Consider the following 22,692-nt stretch of genomic DNA (forward strand, 5'->3'; position numbering starts at 1 on the left):
TAGCCTCCTCCCTCCTGCCATGCATGGTCTGATGTGCTGCCACTGCCCTCAATTTAGTATGATGTACCAGTCCCCTCCTCCTGCCCTCCATTGCCCAATTCTATGCCCCATCATTGACCTCCTGCTTAAACTCTGTGCTTAGCTTGCTGCCCCTATTCTCCTTCCCCCTGCCCTCCGATGTCTTTGTGCATGCCCCTGCTCCATCCTTTTTGCCCACCATGTTCCATGGACCTGCCACTCCTATCTACTCTGAGTGTTCTGTTGAGCTGCCACTCCCCTCCCACCTGCCTAGCATTGTCAGATGACTGTAACCTGTCCCTGCCACCTCCACCCTGCCTGTCCACATGCCATGCCCCTATCCTCTTCCTCCTGTCCTACATGGTCCATTGTACTGCCACACCCTTCTGCCCTCCCTGGTCTGTTGTGCTGCAACTGCTCCTCCTGCCTGCCCCGTGCAGTCTGTTGTGAGGCCCCTTCCCCTGAACTTTCTTGTCTGTGCACAGGTCCTGACCCTCCCTTCTATCCACCATCATCCTTTGTGCATGCCCCTGCACCCTCCTTCTTGCCCATCATAGCCATTGTGCTGCCACTAACCCTCCCACTTGCCATGCATGGTCTTCTGTGCTGCCATGGCCCCTCCCACCTTCCCTGTGTGGTCAGTTAGCTGCCCCTGGCCCCCTCCCACCTTCCCTCCATGGTCTGTGTGTATGCCATCACAGTCTCACTGTTGCTCTTCATGGTGTGTCTTGCTTCTAGTGCCCATCCTGCCTGACCTCCATGGCTATCTTGCTGCTCCTGCCCCCTTGCCCCCAGCCCTCTGTTTACATGTGCAGACCCCTACTCCCTCCCTCCTGGCTTGTCTGTTCCATTGTAATGCCCCTGATCCTTCCCTCCTGCCCTTTATGGTCTGTTATGCTGCAGCTTTCTCTCCTGTCTGTCCATTATGGTCAGCTAGCTACCATTGCCTCTTGCCCCTCTGTTCTCTGTTGTCCATGTGCATGGTCCTGTCCCCTCCCTCTTGCTTTCTATGGATTGTTGTACTGCACTCCCGTCCCGCATGCCCTGTGTGGTGTATTGTGCTGCTGCAAACCCTGATGCCTGCCCTGCAGGGTCAGTTTGGTGCACCTCTCCATGTCCCTCCTGTCCTCTGTTATCCAAGTCCATGTCCCTACCCCATTTCCTTCCATGATCCAGTGTACCATACTTGCGAACATTTTGAACTTGGTAAGAGTGAGATTTTGAAAAAAAACTGGGGTATTTATTTTCCCCTTTGAGTTACATTGAAAAAGAGGAGATTGTAGACAGGAGACAGATCAAATAAAGCCCATTTGAGCTTAAAAACATTGGACGTTTCCTGGCTGAATCGGGTCTGTTGGCATGTATGGTTGTACTACCATTGCCTCTTCCTTTTGCCCACAATGGTCTATTACATTGCCACAGCCTCTCTTGCAAGTCTTGTATTGTTGGTTTGTTGCCCCTGCCCCCCTTTCCACTGCCCTCCATAGTCTGTTGTGCTGCCACGGCCCTTCCTGCCTGCTCAGTGTGGTTAAATTGTTGCCTTTGCACCCTCCTACCTGCCTTCAATTTTCAGAGTCCGTGACCCTGGCCTCTGCCTCTCAACCGTATCCTAATGAACAACTGCTCATGTAAAGCACTCCAATACCTGACAAGTCTGCACTATATAACACTGCAAAAACACAAAATAATAAGTGTTTTGCACACTTATGTCATTGGGCTATATTTGGGCTACATCTGGGTGATTTTGGGCTACATTTGGGCTTTTTGTCTCCGGTGGCCATCTTGGGAGATTTATTTGTTATGAAGTTTCCTAATTTCCTCATGTACTGCAGTCTCCTCAGTAGAAAAAGGTTTCAGTTTTTTACTTTGATTCCATCATGAAGGTATTCAGATATGTCACACATTTGCCATAAATTCTGAAAGTTAGCACTCTAGTTGCTCATTAGATCACTGTAGTAAAACTACTGTTCACCATGGAAGTCTGCTCCTGGTATTAAAAGTGCATGTTTCAGTCTGCATGTCAGAATTTTTTAATGAAATAGAAGAGGATTTGAGAAGTCACTCAAAATGTGCCCTCATTTTCTTTCTTCGGCATTAATCATAATTTCTATGGCAAAATGAACCCCCTCATTGTCTTCCTTTTTAAATTAAATGTTTTAAGTGTTACCAGTTTATTCCAATCAAGATGGCTTCAGGTGTGCCATACTTTTGTCATAATGAAGACAGTAAGCGCTCTAGTTGTTTTTAAGAATACTCTGGGACATTCTGTCATTGGGCTACACTTGGGCTACATCTGGGTGATATTTGGGCTACATTTGGGCTCTTTTGTCTCTGGTGGCCATCTTGGGAGACTTATTTGTTATGAAGTTTCCTAATTTCCTCATTTACTGCAGTCTCCTCATTAGGAAATACTTTCAGTTTTTTACTTTGATTCCATCAAGAAGGCATTCAGATGTGTCACACATTTGCCATAAATTCTGAATGTTAGCACTCTTTCTGCTCATTAGATCACTGTAGTAAAGCTACTGCTCACCAGGGAAAACTGCTGCTGGTATTGAAAGTGCATGTTTCAGTCTGCATGTCAGAATTTTTTAATGAAATAAAAGAGGATTTCAGAAGTCAAAATGTGCCCTAGTTTTTCTTTCTGCAGCACTAATCATACTTGTTATGGAAAAATGAACCCCCTCATTTTGTTCCTTTTTAAATTAAATGTTTTAAGAGTTACCACTTTAATCCAAGCAAGATGGCTTCAGGTGTGCCATACGTTTATCATAAGTAGGACTGTTAGCGCTCTAGTTGTTCTTTGGAACACTCTGGGAAGCTGCAGTAGAACACAAAGGAATCAACTGACAGTCTCTGCCCTTGTTGGATGTACATGTTTTACTGAGAATGTCAGACTTCATTCTCACATGACTGAGAAAGATAATGTGAATTTACAGAAAATAAGCTCTCAGTTTAGCTTATAGATCACCTTCCAAACCTCTGTGGGAAAAGTATGAGAAAATATTTTTCTCTCAATCATGATATCCCAGCAGAAGGCTTTTTCACATGGTGAAATCACCTTAGAACATGCCACAATTCCTAAAATGAGTATGGTACCATCAACAAATGATTTATAATGTAACTAAAGTCTTAAAACCTTCTATTAACTGCAATGCTTTTTAATGACGTGCTACCATGTATATTGGTCCCAAGATGGCTGCCAACACTTCTTGGATGAAGTGCTGACAGCCAATCAGATCTCAGGATGAGATGTGTGGTTAGGCTCCGCCCACATATATATATGATTTTACTTTTGATTTTCTCAGGAACTACTGAACAGATTGACACCAGGCCTGCAAAAGGCACTTCCCTGAGCTGAGGACTACCTCTCTGCCAAATTTCAAGTAATTCTGTTCAGCCGTTCGGGCTGTACCTTGGACTAAAGGTCCCTATGGAAAATTGCATGGGGAAAATGCGTTTTGGGACCCCCCTTTTTTCTCAGCCCCCGCTTGACGAATCCCCCCGAGACTTTCAGGGTAGGAGCGGAGCGGAGCGCCCCACCTATTTTGAAAATTTCGCGAGGATTCGTCAACCGGCGCCAAAGTTATTCCAAATAGAAGGTTGCGGATTTCCTATGGAAACACGGTCCTAACTATAACTATCTACTGGCGACCGCCAGTAGATAATATATATATATATATATATATATATATATATATATATATATATATATATATATATATATATATATATATATATATATATATATATTTATTTATTTATTTATTTAAGCTGCTAAAATCACTTAATTTTGTAAACTGTCATGGACCCCTGTGTAGGCGACACAGACCCCATGTTAAGAATCACTGCCCTAAGGGATCGAAATCAAACTGATTGTAACATCCCCAGGGCCCTAGGGTGAGACTATAATATCATTGTAACCCCTATAAGATCAGAGGATGACGTGATGGCAATTGCTTGAGGAACCTAAATTCAAGTTTTGACATCAGCTTCCTCCTCGTCAACCGCAAAATGTTTCTGAAATTAGAACTGTTTGCTTTGTGTGTTTTTTTTTTTTGCAGATTTATATAGCGCGAACTCAACCCGAAGGTATTGGAGCGCTTTACATGAGCACCGGTTACGTTACACAAGGACACACAATTTTTTAATTATTTTTTTGGTAGGCATGAGGAGATTAAGTGATTTGCCCAGAATCACAGGATGTGGATGTGACCCCGAGGCTCGAACCTTGGTTTCCAGCACCAAAGCACCAACTTAACTCCACCCTCCCCCGAGACAACCACACCTGGACATCTGACGCGAACACCGAAGCCAGGAGACTCCACACATGGATCTCCAACTGCGCAGACGAGCTCCCCCGCTACGCAACCCTGACAAACAGCGCCCCAGGAAAGCCGCCTGGTTCACCACTGACCTCCAAGAAGTCAGGCGCACCTGCAGACGCCTGGAGAAGAACTGGAGAAACACCAAGACAGTTGAAAACTACTCCACCTACAAGTACGCCATGACAGAGACTACCACAACCAAAATAAGAACCACCAAGAGGAACTTCAGCCACAACAAGATTCTCGACCCGTCCCAATCCAGATTTCGAAGCAACCACAGCACCGAGACCACCCTACCCGCTGCCACAGACGACATCCGCACCCTCCTGGATCAAGGTCACTCCGCAGCTCTCATCTTACTCGACCTATCAGCGGCCTTCAACACCATCTACCACCGCACACTAGTAGCCAGACTACTCGAAGCCGGTATACAAGGAACAGCCATGGACTGGATCCGATCATTCCTCACCGGAAAAAGCCAAAGGATCAGACTGACACCCTTCCTCTCCGATCCCACAAAAATCATCTGCGGAGTCCCACAGGGGTCATCACTGAGCCCGACCCTCTTCAATATCTACATGGCCCCCCTCGCAGCCATCGTCCGACAACACGTCTTCAACATCGTATCCTACGCTGACGACACCCAGCTCATCCTCTCCCTCACCAAAGACCCCACCAATGCCAAACTCAACTCCTAGAAAGGAATGCAAGACGTTGAAGTCTGGTTGACCAACAGCTGCCTGAAGCTCAACGCCGAGAGAACAGAAGTCCTCGTCCTTGGAACCACCCCTTAAGCATGGGACAACACCTGGTGGCCGACCGCCCTTGGAGCCCACCCACCCCCTCAGACCACGCCAAAAACCTCAACATCGTACTTGACTCATCACTCATCAGATCAACGCCATCACCTCCAGCTGCTTCAACACCCTCCGCATCCTCCGCAGGACCTTCAAATGGATCCCCCCTGAGTCAAGGAAGACAGTCACCAACGCACTCATCACCAGCAGACTGGACTATGGAAACGTACTCTACGCCGGCATCAACAAGTCCCTGCTCCGCAAACTCCAGACAATACAGAACACCGCCGCAAGACTCCTCCTCGGCATCCCCCGGCACAAACACATCAGCCAACACCTACGAAATCTCCGCTGGCTCCCTGTGGAGAAAAGAGTCACCTTCAAAATCCTCACTCACGCCTACAAATGCCTACACAACAACGGACCCAAATACCTCAACGACAGAATCAACTTCCATGCACCCAAAAGAAACCTCCGATCTACCAACTTCGCACTGGCCGGAACCTGGCGCATCCACAGAGCAGGCGGAAGATCCTTCTCCCACATTGCAGTCAAGACCTGGAACGAACTACCGGCAGACATCAGATGCGCCCCCTCCCTGAACACCATCAAGAAGATCCCCAAGACCTGGCTCTTCGGCTATACAGATCTGCGGAACTCCCCCCCCCCTCAGCGCCTTAAGACCCTCACGGGTGCGTAGCGCGCTTACAATTCCCTGAATGATTGAAAGTCAGCAGCTCTAGCCATCAGACCACATCCTGTGTGCTTTCAAATCTTCTCTTCCTTTCATTCTGCCATATACATGCCTCCTACAGGCCATTATTTTTACTCCTACCGTGATGCCTTCTATCCTGAAGCCGACTGTGGTGGTGGAACTGATGGACTCTCTCCACTGCATGTAACGTGGCTTGGTGATGGCCTGGTGTGCGTGCTCCTCCATGGTAGGGGCAGTGGGATCTACCTTCACCATCTTTTGGTACATGTCTGTCCGCAAGGTCGGTTTCTGAAGGGCCTTGGCCAGTTCTTCCTCTAAGTAGGTCCTGAAATACAAACACATCAAAAATGTTAAGCCGATCCATATTAGTGTATGAGACTCAGTTGGCATCTTAACGGAAGGGCCTGGCCTGTGGGGAAAGTTTGGAGAGAGTGCATCATGCATCAAGCAAGGCCGTTGTGTTTTCAACTATAAATTAATATTTTAAATGGCTAGCACCCAGCCTCTAGTTTTCTCTGTCTTTTTTTATGATGATGCTACAAATTAACCATTTCATTCCTTTTTAATCAGTGCTGTAGATGAATCTGGCATCGCATGGAATTCTCGAGCTAAATTAAATCTTGGAGAGGCCACAGTTCTTGGAATGCAGTGCGACATCTGTTCATTTCCGAAATCAAGATCTTGGACATGGAGCTATAGAATCCAGGTATCTCTGTTAATCACTCACTACTCATCATCAAACAATGTGTTTTTTGCCTCTCATCTATTCTTTCTTTGGCGAATCTAAATTCCTCAAAAAGTGATTACTGTTGAAAAATATTCAGAGTGAAAAAACTATCTATCACAACATGATCTGTTTCCTTCTTATTGAATCCCCGCCCTTATTTTGCCATATATGCTTGTTACCATCCACTGTGGAAATTAATGAATGCATTAACGAAGTATGGGGCCTGGTAATAAAGGGGAGCTTCTGAATGCTACTACAAATGCTCTTAATTAAAGAAAATACATATGCCATTCCTAGAGGTCGCAATGTTTGAATTAAGCGAATGGAGAGGAGATCGTAATGCAAACAAATCGAGCCCCTACCCCTTATTGTTCATCGTTATGGACTAGAACAAGATCTAGCTTTTGTTCTGATGTTTGCCAGGTTTCACTATGGCATGCCAGCCTTTCATTTAATTAACCTCATCATTCCTGTCAAATGTATGCTACCATGGCACGAGTCACCCATCAGAGGTAAGACTTAACGCATTCTGAGACTTTTTTTCGCATTCTCACAAGGTGCAAGAAACTCTCACAAGTTAGCAAAGCGGCAGTGTGTTTTTTTACATATTTTCTTTCATAAAGTGCTGGAAATGGAGAAAAAAAAATCAGGGTCCCGTAAATTGGGGGTAAAGTGGGGGCAGTAAGAGCGGATTCTGACAAATTATACATTTACTTCTGCAAAACATTCCACTCCCAAAGAAAATGTCAAGCATGGCAAGTGTCATAAGAAATCTTTTCTGAACTACTTAATTGATCACAAACAGACTGCATTTTAGAATATATTATGAGGTTAAGGCACCTGCTGCAGAGATCTTTGTATACCCAATAAATTCTGGTGTAAATATAATGCTTTTCCCCCATTTTATGTCCGAATTCCCCGCTGCGATGAAGTGTGCTAACTAATTAATCAAAAGTGAATATCTGTTATTAAATCAAGTCCACATTATGTTCCTATTGTTCTGTTTTATGTTTGTGGTATTTAATCATTGAAGTTGATCATTCCAGGTTTAAACAATATTATGAAATTATTATGAAATCAGAGTTCCTAGGATTTAATAATTGTGTGTTTCATTTTGTTGTCTATTCAAAAGAATTCTGTCTAATAGAGTGAAACTGTCTGCAAGGGCATAATATCTTCCGTTGATTATCCCGAATGTCTTCAAAAAGCTTCAGAACAATCTTATTAAACCTGTGCACAGGGAGCTAAGAGTTAGAGAGGCTCATTTCTGATGGCCACTGGAACAGGCATAATTGTGCACCCACTTTATCGAAAGGCTGCTGGGAGGCAATCAGCATTCACTGTCTGTCTGTCTGAGTTGCCAGCAGCTTATATCATGCACACACAGCTGCCTTTGTGAGCCAAAAATAAAACTTATCATTCTGAAAACAGGTATGCGGCTGTGAACCATCTCTGAAACTCAGAATAGGCTTTCTATTTGCTATTGTGCTAGAAACAGTATATGTTTACTTTTTAGTATTTACACTGCTCATAAACGTCCGTGATGATTATCTTCATTGTGGTTACTATTCATATTGCATGTGCTAGATGGGGCTTGAATTGTATATTCTATTTCCTAGTGACCCTTGAGCGTGTTATCAATTTACGAAAGACGATTTGTTGTTTCACTAACTGTGCCTGTCACATCTCATGGGATCGACTGTTACCGAAGCGCATTTTAGGCAAACATTGCTTAGTGGGTTGAGTACAGGTTGCAGTCCAACTGGTTTTCTGATTAAGGTTGGCATATTGACTGAGTTTGCAGTGCCAGGAGGTCTAGAAAACCAGACTCTGCAACCCCAGAAAATCTAGAGAATGTAACATTTGGCACCCAAAGTGGAGCACCCATTATCTAGATTTCTGAGTTGGTTTGGATGGCATACTCAAATATTGCATTTAGCAGAGATGCCTGTTGTAATATTGGTTACCGCCTTCAGCTTTGATAGGCGCTACATATGTGCTGTATGTTGATCAGGAACTTGACACATGAAAGGTTATTTCCCATATTTTGATTTCCTGGTTTTGAATCTCATGTTTGTTGAATCTTTTCATTAAAAAATGATACGCTACCTTTCCACACGATCGTTTGTCTTCTCCCCTGGATGGGGCCATTGCTACCCCTGGAGTTGCTCATCCCAGCATGTGCTGTCCCTCCTGATCCTTTCTCATCCTGGCAGAGGCCCTGTGAGATCCATCCACTTCGGTCCCTGCAAAATTTGATGGTCTCCCGACACACGGGGAGTCCTGCTCTCATTGACCTGGGAGAGGCACATTGTTCCCTAGGGTTCAGCTGCTCATGCTGCCACAGGCAACGTGGCAAGCGGGCCGGGCCCCATGCCGAGGGAATACCATGTGGACACATACCCCCCCAACAATATGGGCAAAGATAAACCCTATCGGTGACCACCTCTCAGACCCACATGGACCAGTTTACTACTGGACCCTGGGCCGGCTAGAATGGGGGCACCCGAAAAGTCACCCAGTCTTGACAGATTCCCCACAGAGTACTATACAACATTCCAGGACATTCGGACTCCCCAACTCCTGCCCCTTTATGATGAGGTTGCACAGAGGGGCGCCTTTCCCTTGGAAACAGACGCCGCTACAATCATGATAATCCCGAAGACATAGCCCCCTTCCACCGCCTGTGCCGACTACCGTCCAATATCCATCATCAACCGTGAGGGCAAGATCTTCGCCATGCTTTAGGACATCTGTCTTAAGCAGGCCCTCCATGTCCTCATACACCCGGATCAATGTGGCTTCATGCCTCCCCGCAGTACAAGGCATTGCCTTCGGTGCTTCCACGTGGCCCTGGCCCACCGTCATCTCCTTCCATCTAGCCTGGCCTAGCTATTAATTGCTTTTGAAAAGGGGTTCGAGACTGTAGACTGGGGATATTTGGGACACATGCTGACTCAGGCTGGGATCAGACCCCGCCTCTGTGGGCTCGTCCGGGCCTTGTACTCTAACCCCACAATGCAGGTTCAGCTTAACAGTGTACTGTCCAACGCCTTTTCTATCAGGAGGGGTGCTAGGCATGCATGCCCCCTGTCTCCTCTCCTCTTCACGCTGGCGATAGAACGATTGACATGCCTCCTTCGTTGTGATGCTCAAATACACGTATGGAGTTGGAGCATGGAACATGAGGACCACATAGCCCACTGAGCTGATAATGTCCTTCTCTGCCTTGCAGGTCCCGCGGTAAGTGGGCCTCGCTGCCTCTGCCTCCTCGAGTGTTTCAGAGAGGCCTCTGGCCTTCGATTGAATAAGTCTAAATTGCTGTTAGTGCCTCAGGCTCCGACCCGAGGTTGTTTTGATTGGGAAGATAATATCCCAATACGTCGTCTTAGTTTTAACTTCTGGGTGGTGCTCCACCTAGAGCTTACCTCGTCCCTCAACCTCTGGTGTTTGACACAGACAGCTAAAGAAGACCTTGCCAAATGGCAATCTGTTCAGTTGAATGTGATGGGCTGTATAGATGATGATCCTGCCAAGATTTCTTTATATCTTCCGAATCTCCCGCGATCTATACCATGGACCTGATTCCATGCTCATGATAGGGTTGCAACCTCCTTTTTGTGGCACAGATCCAGACCCAGCCTCTAGCCAATGTGCCCCTTATGATGGAGGCTTAGGAATGGCCAATCTATACCTTTATTACCTTGCCTTCCAACTTCTGGTTCTACGCAACTGGTTTAACAGAGGTTGGCCGGACCCTGCTTACAGAATGGCACTTTTGCTTTTGGAGTGCTCTCAAATTATGGCTATGCTTTAAAGATCCCCTGCACGGCTCCTCCGGTGACCAGAGTGTTTTTCCCCGCTTGGAGGGCCGCACTCCACCATACACATTGGGTTACCATAGTTACACTGCAAATGCCTCTCTGGCTTGTCACCTGGCAGTGAGAGTTGGCGGCGCTACAAGTTCTTGGGAAATGGAATCCCTTCGGCATCTCGCAGCTGACTGCCGGGTGGTTGGGGGTCACACATGAGTTCCTTTCAAGAGATCCAGAAAACCTACGCACTCACCTGTGCACAATTCTACAAGTATCTCCAATTGTGACACAGACTCCTCACTCATATATATCTCAGAACGACCCACTCCTGGAGTTTAGTCTGCTGAAGGCCAAGCTTCTTATGGTTACACTGGACAAGGGTGGGGTCTCCAAAATCTACCGTACTTTGATAATCAACGCCTCGGGTACGCTGGATCACCCGGTCTCGTCGGGAGGACTGGCTGGGTTCCTTTGAGGATAATGATTGGCAGGATGCAATGATGGCACCTAGGGCCATCACCATCTCCACCAGGCTGCACCTTATTCAGACATACTATCTATATTGTGCCTACCTTACCCCGGGTAGGTTGCACCATACAGGTCTTCTTTCCGTACTAAACACCCCCGCTGCGTGGGCACCCCTGCCAACTTTTACTACATGGTGTAGTCATGCTCCAGGATTTAGGAGTTTGACAGCAGTGGTGGGGGAATTGACTGAAGTCCTGGGTAGAGAGGTCATTCTTTCACCCTTGGTGCTCATGCTGGGGGTATTGGAGGGCTCCGGGGGCACGAGGGCAGATCTAACATTCCTTGGTACAGCCTTCATGGTGGCCAAGGGGGAAATTGCTACTCGCTGGAAGAACCCTGCCTCTCCCACTCTTTTGCAATAGAGGCAGGGTTTTGAACTGGTGTGCACAATGAGAGCGATCTGTCTATGAGGCCGGAGGATGCCCCCTGAAGCATGCCTGAGTATGGGGTAAGTGGCTGGGATAATTTGCCGAGGGCCCGCCATTTGATACGTGTTTTGAGGTGTTGCCACTGATCTATGATATTATACCACCCTTATGGCCTGTACTGTGGTTAGCTGCTGTAACACTGTCTGTGTGCCATGTTGTACATCTTGTGCAAAATGCAATACATTTCGTTTATCAAAAGAAGAAAAGATGCGAACTGCTCCTGTAGTGATAGGGGTACATTACAAGTCACCAGTCACAGTACATCTCCTTGATAGGGGTGTCCCTAACACAGGCGTGGATAACATTTATTACAAATGCACATGTTGCTTATCCCTTTGAAATATTTTACCCATTGGTGAAGTTTGTTGCTGTAGATCTCAACACAGAGAACTTTCATACAGACAGATCTGCAGAGGTACCAGCTAATTTTGTACCCTACCCTGACTTGGAAGTCCCATTAAGGTGCCAGGAATAGCAAGTATGGTTTGGTGGTGACCTACCTCATGTAGTTCAGAATGTTAGAATGGGACCTCTAAATAATGAGGTGGCCATTTGGTCTGCATTGGCTGTGTACACACCATATCCGGACTCAACAAATCTGACACACGCAGAAGTAACAAGGTTACCGAATCAAGTACTGAATGTCTATAAATAACTTCAACAGTACATCCTAAAAACATCTGTCACAGGACCAGTTCCTTTTAGACCTGCACCACGTGGGCATCCCACAATACAGGCCACTAGCCCACAGACTATAAAAGCTACCTGGGCAAAGGACCCACAAATCAAAAAGTATTCCATTCTGGATTACTCGCAGGAGAAACCAGTTGGAGGCAGTCTATCCTCATACTACACCCCAGGACAAGCATATCCTTTTTAAATAGGTCTTCCCCTTCGGATCGTGCTGCCAGTAGATAAATGCAACACCTAGGAAGATGTGTCTGAGAGTATTTATACTACTTCACCGGGCACAACCCCATTAGTGGGGTTACCACAGGTGTTAAAACAAGTACTAAGTGAGCACAGAGCTGCACCGGCTCTGGATTTAGGGATGAATATGTGCAGTTTTGAAGCACTCTCCTCGTTTATTCTGAGCAATGTCCGAGGAGATGCCACCGTTCTGGCAGTATGTCCGAAGTTGGCAGCAGTCCCAGTTTAAGACCAAAAACGGAAAGTACTAAAAATTATTTCAGTAAATTTACTCATCTGTGTGTCCTAGGTTCACGGACACTTAAACTAAATCTCTATGCAAAAAACCCCGAAATTGAGTGTTCTGACAAGGAGAAAGCCATGCGATAGACTAAAAGGAAGCAGGAAGTAAAACAAAAAAAGTAAGGACTGGATCTCCTTCAACACAGCAAACTGGCCGGCGAAGATATCTGAGGGACCATGAGAAAATTAAAATGCCAGATAAGTATCTGCAGTCTGATAGCCATCCATCCCATTTATTCAGGACTCTGCCAGTAAAAGGACTGATAGAATTGGATTACCGAGTACTGCAGGAAAGAGAATTATGTCAAGCAGAAGAGTGAATCAGGGCATGAAGCTGAGGTTAGTGTAAAGAATGAAGGGAAAGGTTTCAAAAGAAGAAAGATGCTGGACTAACAAATAAACATGCCCGCAAACTAGTGATACTTCTATAGAATGGGACTTGGGTGACACCATTTCTGGACAGTGCAGCAGAAGTTACAATAGTTTACTAGACACTTAAAGAGCATCTGGTGGTCTGGTAGTGACTCTAAAGTACATAAACAGGTTGAACACTGGATGGACATGTAAATCCTCCAGATAGGGCTTATAATGTAGAAATACAGATTGAGAGGCATATAACAAATAGCATAAAAGCAATATTCTGACCTCATTTATTAGAAGTTTATGATATCATTCTTGCAAAGGTTGGTTGGTCTCTGTTTTTTAATGGATGCATCTCGAGGTAAGTGATAATGCAAGCATTCTCCTCCTTAGTACCTGACTCGCAAAAGGAAAAATATATACGTGAACGGGCTTAATAGCAGGCTCCCACATTATACAAAAACCAAGGGGGGGGGTTGGACAAAGGATTGGTTCTACATCACCGGAAGCCAGAAGCTAAACGTGCCACAAAAGCAAATTGAGATCAGCTACAATAGCAAGGTGTAACAATGTCTTGCAGTAATACCCCTCTTTTTTCCCTATTGAAACCTGATGGTTTATATAGAATAGTTTTAGATTATAGGAATTTAAATACACACAAACATGTGCTTTACAATATGTTCACAGTATAGGAATAATGATAAACCAGGTGAGAACATAATATAAAACGACCCTGAACATATTCAATGGGGTTTTCAGCCAAACCTTAGCACCAGAAAGCCAATATCTAACCACTTTCTCGTTCAGTGGGTTTCAAAATGCCTATATGGGATTATGTATGTAATTTAGGAACAGTCTTAGTTTGTTTGCAGTAAAAATTATGGAGATCTTACAGCAAGATCCCAAGGCGCTATCATACATTGACGATGACATGGCAGATCACCTGACTAGGGTGGAAAGCATAGTGAGATTGCTAGCCTATGGGTATAAAAAAGATTTTAAAAAATCAAAAATTACTTATTTGAATGTGATTTTTCTCGGACAAGAGATATCCATTAAGGGTCACGGCTTTTCACCTGCCTTAATAGTGTACTATTTTACAACCAGCAAACATGTTAAGAAAGTTACAAGCCATGATTACATATCTTAACTTTTGGAGAGCTTACTTGCCACATTATCCTAAGCGAGTAAATCCCATGTATGATCTGATTACTCCCACGTTTTGAGAAAAATATGGAATGAAAGAGCACACAGCTACCTTACGTTGACGACATTAGACATGTTAGAGACTAAGGGGCTTATTTATGAAAGCCCATAGTCACTTTTGCACCATGTAAAGTGGTGCAAGTGTGACGCAGGGCTCACATTTCAATTTATGAAGTAACGCAAAACCACACGACGTGGCTTTGAGTTGCCTCATAAATCACGAGTAAGGGTGCAGCGCAAATCTCTGCATCGCCTTACTCTGTGCAGGGTAGGCATTTCATGGGCGTTGCAGTGGATTTTCCCATGCAACACCCATGGAATTTGACGCTGCTCCAGATTTACAAAGTGATGTAAGCCCGGCAAGCACCAAATCTGTAAGTCTCCCTAGGTGAGGCGTAACGAGGAGGAATATGTTTAATTTTCCTAGTATTTTCCTCTTTCTATGTGTGCTGCATTCTGCAGCGCATAAGACATAAGACTCAGTTTACCATAGATCTGGTCTCTATGAATTTTGAAACTAATAGTTCTTGCATGTATAGGAACAAAAACAATTTCATGTATTCTATCTTGTAGCGCCAGGGACTGCTATTGTACCAACGGAACCCTATAGTGGGACAATAAAAGAAAAGTGCCTCTTTACCTGTGGTTCCCAATACCGTAGGGACACAGGTATGGCCCTGTGGCGAATAAAGCTGTTACGTTTTAAAATAAGATGCATTAATAAATATAATAGCGGTCAAGTGACTACCATATCTTATTATTTCCTAGAAGAAAGATTATAATATCTGCTGAATTTGAGAGGAGGGAATACTTGTACGAATAAACGGATGACTGATGAGGTAACCACATAATGCTAAAAGTTTTGGTTTAATTTATCTCTCACTCCTTTAAGGTACTTTTACAGGCATTGAAGTAATTCTGCTTATCTTACAATGATAGTATATAAGGTTGTGTATTCACTAATTGACTGTGTTCTCACAAGTGGCAATCTAGGTATGCTTTTCTCCAAATGTTGTCCTTCTCAATTAAAGTTTTTCTCACTTTTTGTTATTTTTTATCAGTTAGCATGGACATATGTGCTTATACACACGGAATATATAATAATGTTGCAAGCATAAGACAGTGATTATATAATAAGCCTCCCATACTGTCTTTCTGCGCGAGACGATTTAACATTGTAAATATGAACTGTTGCAATTTTGATCTTATATTGTATATATGAATTATGGGGTTGAGTTTATAAAAAGATCATGGCCTCAATATCAAATGACTGTCCTGCTAAATAATGTAAATATGTAAATAGAGGAGTTATGGATTCATATTCGAACAGTGTAAATAATTAAGGTTATTCACACATTAATGTTTTAAAACGGATTTTAAATTATTGTATATTATCCAATCCAATCCAATCCGCTTTATTCGACATATGTCATAAAAGCAATACAAAACAAGTACAAGTACAAGATCTATAGCAGCAATACAGCATATATACAATTCATAGATACATAAAAGACCAATAAAAAAGATCGCTTACTTACAAGTAGAGTTAAAAAACATACTTTAAAATTTATACAAAAATAAAAAAAAAAAGAACTTACTACAGACATACTCAGGGTTAATTACAGAGTGTGCAACCAGGAACAACTAACACATCACTCTCGATTACTATGATTTCTTATAATCCACGCCCATCCTAAAAATTTTGCCACAGCCACGACAATAGCCGGTGCTGTACTAGTACATAGGATCCTTTTTGCCTCGCCACTTTGTCTGATGCCCAATAGTTTGCAAATTGGTCTCAGCCACACCCGCCTCGGGGATAAATAAGCAGGGCATGCAAAAAACATTTGGCCTATTGTTTCTTCTTGAGACTTACATAATGGGCATAAGTTATCATCTTTACTAGACCACCGGGTAGTAAATGAATTCACAGGCAATGAACCCACCCGCATCTGGAAGTACAACTTCCTATCTAGTACTTTCGTAACAAGGTCCCAAAAGAACTCCAGCCTTGGGGCTGATTTTATATTCAAGAAACCATCTGTTAGAGAGGAGGTGTTGCAATCAATCATTATCCTAGCATTAATCAGCTCCCAATATTTTTCTTTCAACAGGGTTTTTGATGGAAAAGGAACACCCAAGGGTTTCTTCCATAAATCACTCATACCCAAAGCCTCAAAAAAATTTCTGAGTTCCTTAAACCAACCAATGTTACGAGAACCAACCATGGATAACACATCAAGGAAACCCTCTGCATACTGGGCTAATGCCGGAGTTGACCACAGTCTGCGCCAATATAAAATTGGACGCAATCTGGCTACATCAGCAATAGAGCTCTTCCCCAGGTCATACCTGAGAGGAACTAAGGGCGTACTCTGAGGGAGTGATGTAATGCCTCGAAAGAACTTGTTCTCTGAGATGGTTAAAGAGGACAAGTTCTCGAAGCCCCACAGTTCTGCTCCATAAAGTGCTGCACTAACAGCTTTGGCATTATAAACCTGGAGCACAGGCTTAATCGGTTTCGTTAGAGATTTCTTAAATTCACCACTTATTACTCCAGTAACCTGCCTATGTTTTAAAGCTGCCAGTTCCTTCTGATGCATCCACTTGAGATTATTTTGGATATTAACCCCTAGATAAGTAAAAGCCTGTACTTGTTCTAGGCATTGGTTGAACAATAAAAATGTATTTTTAAAATGTCTGTGGGGATTAAAAGCCATGAACTTGTTTTTTTTTTTACATTATCTTCAAGGCCACGTTCCACACAGAAATTCTCAAAGATATCTAATGCCCGCTGAAAACCGCTAGGAGTCTTGTCAATTAAAAGCGTGTTGTCGGCGAACATTACAATCGGGATTTTGGCGTTCGCGAGAGAAGGGACATCAGTATTCGCTGCTAGGAGACGTTCAGCTATACCATTAATGTATAGTGAAAATAGAGTAGGGGCCATTGCACAACCTTGTCGAACCCCCCGTTGTACCGGGAAGGCCTCTGTTGTCATGCCCTGTCCTCCCCACCTAATTCTAGCGGTATTATCATCATGAAGCCTCTGGATTAAGGACAGCAGCCCTGGATGAAGTCCCAGATCTTTCAACACCTTCCATAATTTGGGACGGGGGACTAGATCGAAGGCTGCCCTCAAATCCACAAAAACCGCATAGAGGCTCCCCTTACCCAGGGTCACAGTTTTCCAGTACAAGAGAACAAAACGGAATACCTGATCAACCGTGCTTATATGTTGGCGAAAGCCCGCCTGGAATGGGGACAAAATACTGTTTGATGCTGTCCACAGGTTAACACGATTTAAGATCAACCTGCCTATGATCTTCTGGGTAGCATCAATCAGGCTAATCGGCCTATAATTTTCTGGGAGCGACCGGTCCCCCTTTTTATAGACCGGAATTATCTCCGCCATTTTCCACGCACTGGGAATTGGTGCACCAAACGCCAGGGCGTTAGCGATCAATTGAATATATCTCCCCCATTTGACCTTATCATTCAAAAGGAGATCCGCTGGGACCCCATCTGGGCCTGGAGCCTTTCCTGGAGCTACACCGGTAAGTGCCAAAGCCACTTCCGTGCTAGTGAAGTCGGGTTCCATAGTTATCACAGCAGCAGTGTCTACACTACCTGCTGCTTCTAGGTGAGAGGCATACTGGGGTTTAAAATATTCTACCCACCTCCCCGGAGGGACATTATTTTGCGGCCTCTCCGGCTGGCCACCATAGCCCCACTTAACGATACCCCAGAACAATTTACTGTTGTTCTTGTTACTCGCTTCTAGAAGATCCTGCCCCTTGAGTTCATCCCAATGTCATTTTGCCCTGGCAATACTACTTTTGTAGTTATTTCTGGTGACACGCACAGCACCTACGTCACCTTCCTTTAGAGCTTTCCCCAGCAATAGCCTTGACTGTCTGCAATCCTCGTTGTACCAACTAGCTTGGCTTGGGACCACTTTTGGACCAGATCTCTTTTTCTTTAAAAATTGGGATTTCAAGGAAGTAAAAAGACTACTATGGATCAGTGTTATGTCCCCTATATCACCATTGGAAGAACAAATCTGTTCCATTTCCTGGATAGAGCTACTAACCTCCCTTGAGATATTTTGCAAAATTGTAGGGTTCTCCAGTATACAGGACCACCTCAGACGTCGCATATCATTAGATAACACGACATCCGAGGTGGGCAGCTCCCCTGCCGCCAAAAGAGCACAATCCCTTTTCCACCACTTATGAGATAAACAAAGGGGATTATGGTCACTTTCTGGGAGGTCTAAAACCTTCATATCAACAAGAGAGTGCCTTAGGCTCACGGCGGCAAGGATATAGTCATTACGGCTCTTGCTTTGCCCATTATTAAATGTATATGCACCATTACGGTCACTAGGCATCCTACCGTTCAGAGCTCTCAGACTCTTCTCCATACAAAGGGAGTTAATCTGTATTATTACTTCCGTCCACCTTTTTATGGGAGGCAATTCTAATGGGGGGATGCCCCAAAGTGCCTCTTCGTTCTCGTATTCATCCCCCTCAAGGAGTACCAAAGGATCAAAGGTGACATTGAAATCACCTACTACTACAACAAAAGTACCAATTGAATGGAGATCGAACAGCCTCAATAGTTCGTCAAAAACTGGTGATCTTACCCCTCCAGAACCCCTTACATAGACATTATAGATATCAATTATGCCCACAGAACCAAGTTCTAGCCTTAGCAGTTGGATATCTCTACTCCCAGTAGGGATGGATTTGCTGTTTAGATTTAGTTCTTGTCGAAGCCAAATCGTTAGTCCCCCAGATGGTTGGCCATGCGCCCCTTTTATGGCCAGAATGTGGAAGTTCAGATAACCTACACAAAATCGTGGTTCTAACAACCAAGTCTCCTGGAATAAGCATATATCCATATTATTAATGAAATTAACCCAGTCATCAATGGACAACTTAGCGTTTAATCCAGCTATATTCCAAGAGAGTAATGAACCTCCCACCATACATAAAAAGTTGTTAGTGGGCATAGTGGCTTGAAAAGCAGGGCTAATGTTATTCGGGGGTAAAGTGGGGGTCAGTCTCGGCTCTGGAGCAATGGTGAAAGGGCAGTTATTAGGACCCATACCCATATAAGGGGTAGAAATAGAACAAGGACCAGTACAACAACTATTAGCACTATGCAGTAGATTCCCTTCATCTATTTCCCTTGTGATAAAACCACAAGAGCCTGTATCCCCCGGAGCATCTAGTCAGTCAACACTATCCAATGAAGTCCCAACCTCTCTGTCAGCACTCCATTGATCACACTTGACCCACCCTGAGCCATGCAATATAGATTTTCTTAGCTGAATAGGAGAGCCATTAGGGGGACTTGTCCTGAACTCCAGGGTAAAGAGATTTTCCACAAGTTCACTACTACTTAAACTTAGTTCAATACAATCAGTTGAAGACATTGGAGAGATAAGTCTAGTGGCTCTAATGATGTCGTCTCTGATAACAGAGCGACAACCTCTGACATGCCTCAACCAATGAATCGCCTTGTTTTTCAGCGAATCAGCATTCTCAGAGCCCCGACTATTAATCAATTTTGGAACATTAGTCATAAAGATTTTATTTGTGCGACTGATATCAATATTCATAGATTGCTCCTCACATGTCCCCCTTCCTACTAAGGGTCTTTGTGTGCAAATAGCAAGAACCCCTCTCTCCTTCATTCCTCTTGCAATTCGGATTGATCTGTGGGGCACCTACAGGGATGCCCCCAGAGCGACGCGAAGTGCGAATATTCTCCGCCCTTGCTACGTCGCTATACATTACCACCTCATTAACTTGGACTCCTGATTTTATCGGCCCCGGTGGGTTAACCTGAGAGACTATCCTACCATCTACGGGTAACGAGGGTGCTTTCTTAGGGATACAAGGGGGTAGATGTTGATCTATTGCACAATTTCCAACAGCAACGGTCATGGTGTTAATCACTGCCTTCAGTGCACTAACTTTCTCCCGCAGTGAATAAACTAACTTAATAAGAGCTTATAGGGGATCCTCATGGATCCTAGCAATACTACATGGGGGGGCCATTAATAAAGATGGTAAGGGATCAATTGATTCTACACTATTCTCCCTCAACTCATTCATCAATGGGGCAAATCTATTGGAACACAGAACATCAGGTACGGCATCCGCAGGGTCAATTGAAGCGCCGGATAGCGAGACGTCCCCTCCATCAGGTACAACTCCCACTCCCGTGCTCCCCTCACCCCTGGATGCTTTTTTTGATTTGGTACGAAACATGGCCGGAACAATAGGGGGTAAGCTGTGTTTGGTATACACTGGGGCATCCCCAGGCATAACAGATGGATCTCCAACTACTCCCTGTTCAGACCCCAAAATAGCTTCACACTCCCCTACCAATAGATTAATACGATCCAGAGTCCCCTCTGGGTCGGGCAGTTTAGCAGCTCTACGGACTCTTTTCATTTTACGCAGTTTTAATGCTGTGCTACCTTCACCACCAACCCCTTGGCTCTCTGTATACTTTCGTTTACCCATGATAAAAAGGGGGTCACAATAGAAGCTATTGGCAGGGCGAACAAGAGGACCTATTCAAAGAAAGATAGTAGCGGAACAACAACACGCTACCTTCTAGAAGCGCCCAACTCAGTCCACAAATCAGTCAAGGGGGATAGCCCAGCCCAGCCTCCTTCTGCCCCCGACGGCCACAGACGGCCCGCCCTTTGTCCGGGCTTCGTCCGGCGCGTCCGCTCGCGTTCCGCGTAGTGGAGCGTCCTACAGATTATATAATGTTGTGGGCGGAGTTCAAAACAGGAGACAGGTGAGGCAGCCCCTCGGTCCTCTGGGAGATGCAGTCCAAAACTGCCCAGCACCCTCACAGCGACGCGTTTCCCATGAAGCGCTAGGTCTTCTAATAGGCGCTATGGGCGGAGTTCAAAACAGGAGACAGGTGAGGCAGCCCCTCGGTCCTCTGGGAGATGCAGTCCAGCACTGCCCAGCACCCTCACAGCGACGCGTTTCCCGCGAAGCGGGAAGCGCTAGGTCTTCTAATAGGCGCTATGGGCGGAGTTCAAAACAGGAGACAGGTGAGGCAGCCCCTCGGTCCTCTGGGAGATGCAGTCCAACACCGCCCAGCACCCTCACAGCGACGTGTTTCCCGCGAAGCGGGAAGCGCTAGGTCTTCTAATAGGCGCTATGGGCGGAGTTCAAAACAGGAGACAGGTGAGGCAGCCCCTCGGTCCTCTGGGAGATGCAGTCCAACACTGCCCAGCACCCTCACAGCGACGCGGGGAGCGCTAGGTCTTCTAATAGGCGCTATGGGCGGAGTTCAAAACAGGAGACAGGTGAGGCAGCCCCTCGGTCCTCTGGGAGATGCAGTCCAACACTGCCCAGCACCCTCACAGCGACGCGTTTCCCGCGAAGCGGGAAGCGCTAGGCCTTCTAATAGGCGCTATGGGCGGAGTTCAAAACAGGAGACAGGTGAGGCCGCCCCTCGGTCCTCTGGGAGATGCAGTCCAACACTGCCCAGCACCCTCACAGCGACGCGTTTCCCGCGAAGCGGGAAGCGCTAGGTCTTCTAATAGGCGCTATGGGCGGAGTTCAAAACAGGAGACAGGTGAGGCAGCCCCTCGGTCCTCTGGGAGATGCAGTCCAACACTGCCCAGCACCCTCACAGCGACGCGTTTTATTTTATATTATTTGTGTCTTGTAGCACTGAAAAAGTCCTTAAATAGGACGAAACTCATTGGCTACTTTGAAGAGAAGAAAATAAAGATTTAAAGAAAAAAGAACTGTGTGAACTACTTCGCTTGGTGGAACTGATTTCTTGTCTTTAATGAGCGCGGATCAAACTATCAATGTTAATGTCTGTTGTGGAAAGCCTTTTTCACACCATAGGAAACTAAAAGGGTCTTGTTTCCTTTGATCTTCACACCATATGTTAACAAAATTCCCATAATACAAATAAGACAAATAAGACCCTTTTCTGTAAATCATTTATTCTTTGAAGTGCCAATGTATGTGCCCATTTTTGATGCCCCTGGAAAGGTGGCAGATCTAAAATTTCCTGATCTCTGTGTGCTTAAATTTGTTGCAGAACATTGAAGAAAGTCAGAACTACACTCTCTGATGTGAAGCACTGTGAATCTGCCACTGGCGAAGACTCCTAAAGCCACTGACCGATGGGTCCCCAAAGTGAGAGAGTTGGTGCAAAAAAGATCCCCAGTAAGAAAGATTATTCTAGGCTACCCGTTGTAGGATCAGGAGGTGGAAAGCACTCCAATAGTAATCTTACTGCCTTGGCTGGCTCTAAGAAAAACAGGAAGGTGTCCATCGATCACATTATCAGCCAATTCTGTTCAGCAGACTCCCTCTGCAACTAAGGTGACCTCTGGAGCAGAGCAGCACATCCTCTACCTAACCGGCATGAACTCTCCCAAGAAGAGTACAGCCATGCTGAAATCCTAAACCCCATTCAGGGGCAGTCTGGGGTGTCTCCAGATTTACACCCAGTACCAGTTCCAGAGGAGGAACCTGATGCTGCAATGTCAACAA

The 22,692-nt window shown here is 45.1% G+C and overlaps 1 protein-coding gene across 6 annotated transcripts in view; it reads right to left on the reverse strand.

The window, feature by feature from the left end:
- The window catches only part of LOC146798257 (inositol-trisphosphate 3-kinase B-like), an 856,729-nt gene that overhangs the window by 176,475 nt on the left and 657,562 nt on the right, over positions 1–22,692 (reverse strand). For all 6 annotated transcript variants that reach the window (XM_085625536.1, XM_085625539.1, XM_085625537.1 and 3 more), the window contains one exon: positions 5,979–6,183. In XM_085625536.1, the coding sequence (XP_085481662.1) occupies positions 5,979–6,183 (205 nt within the window). The remainder of the gene's footprint in view (positions 1–5,978; positions 6,184–22,692) is intronic.

Source organism: Triturus cristatus, chromosome 9 (genome assembly GCF_964204655.1).
Source record: "Triturus cristatus chromosome 9, aTriCri1.1, whole genome shotgun sequence".
In the NCBI taxonomy this organism is placed as follows: domain Eukaryota; kingdom Metazoa; phylum Chordata; class Amphibia; order Caudata; family Salamandridae; genus Triturus; species Triturus cristatus.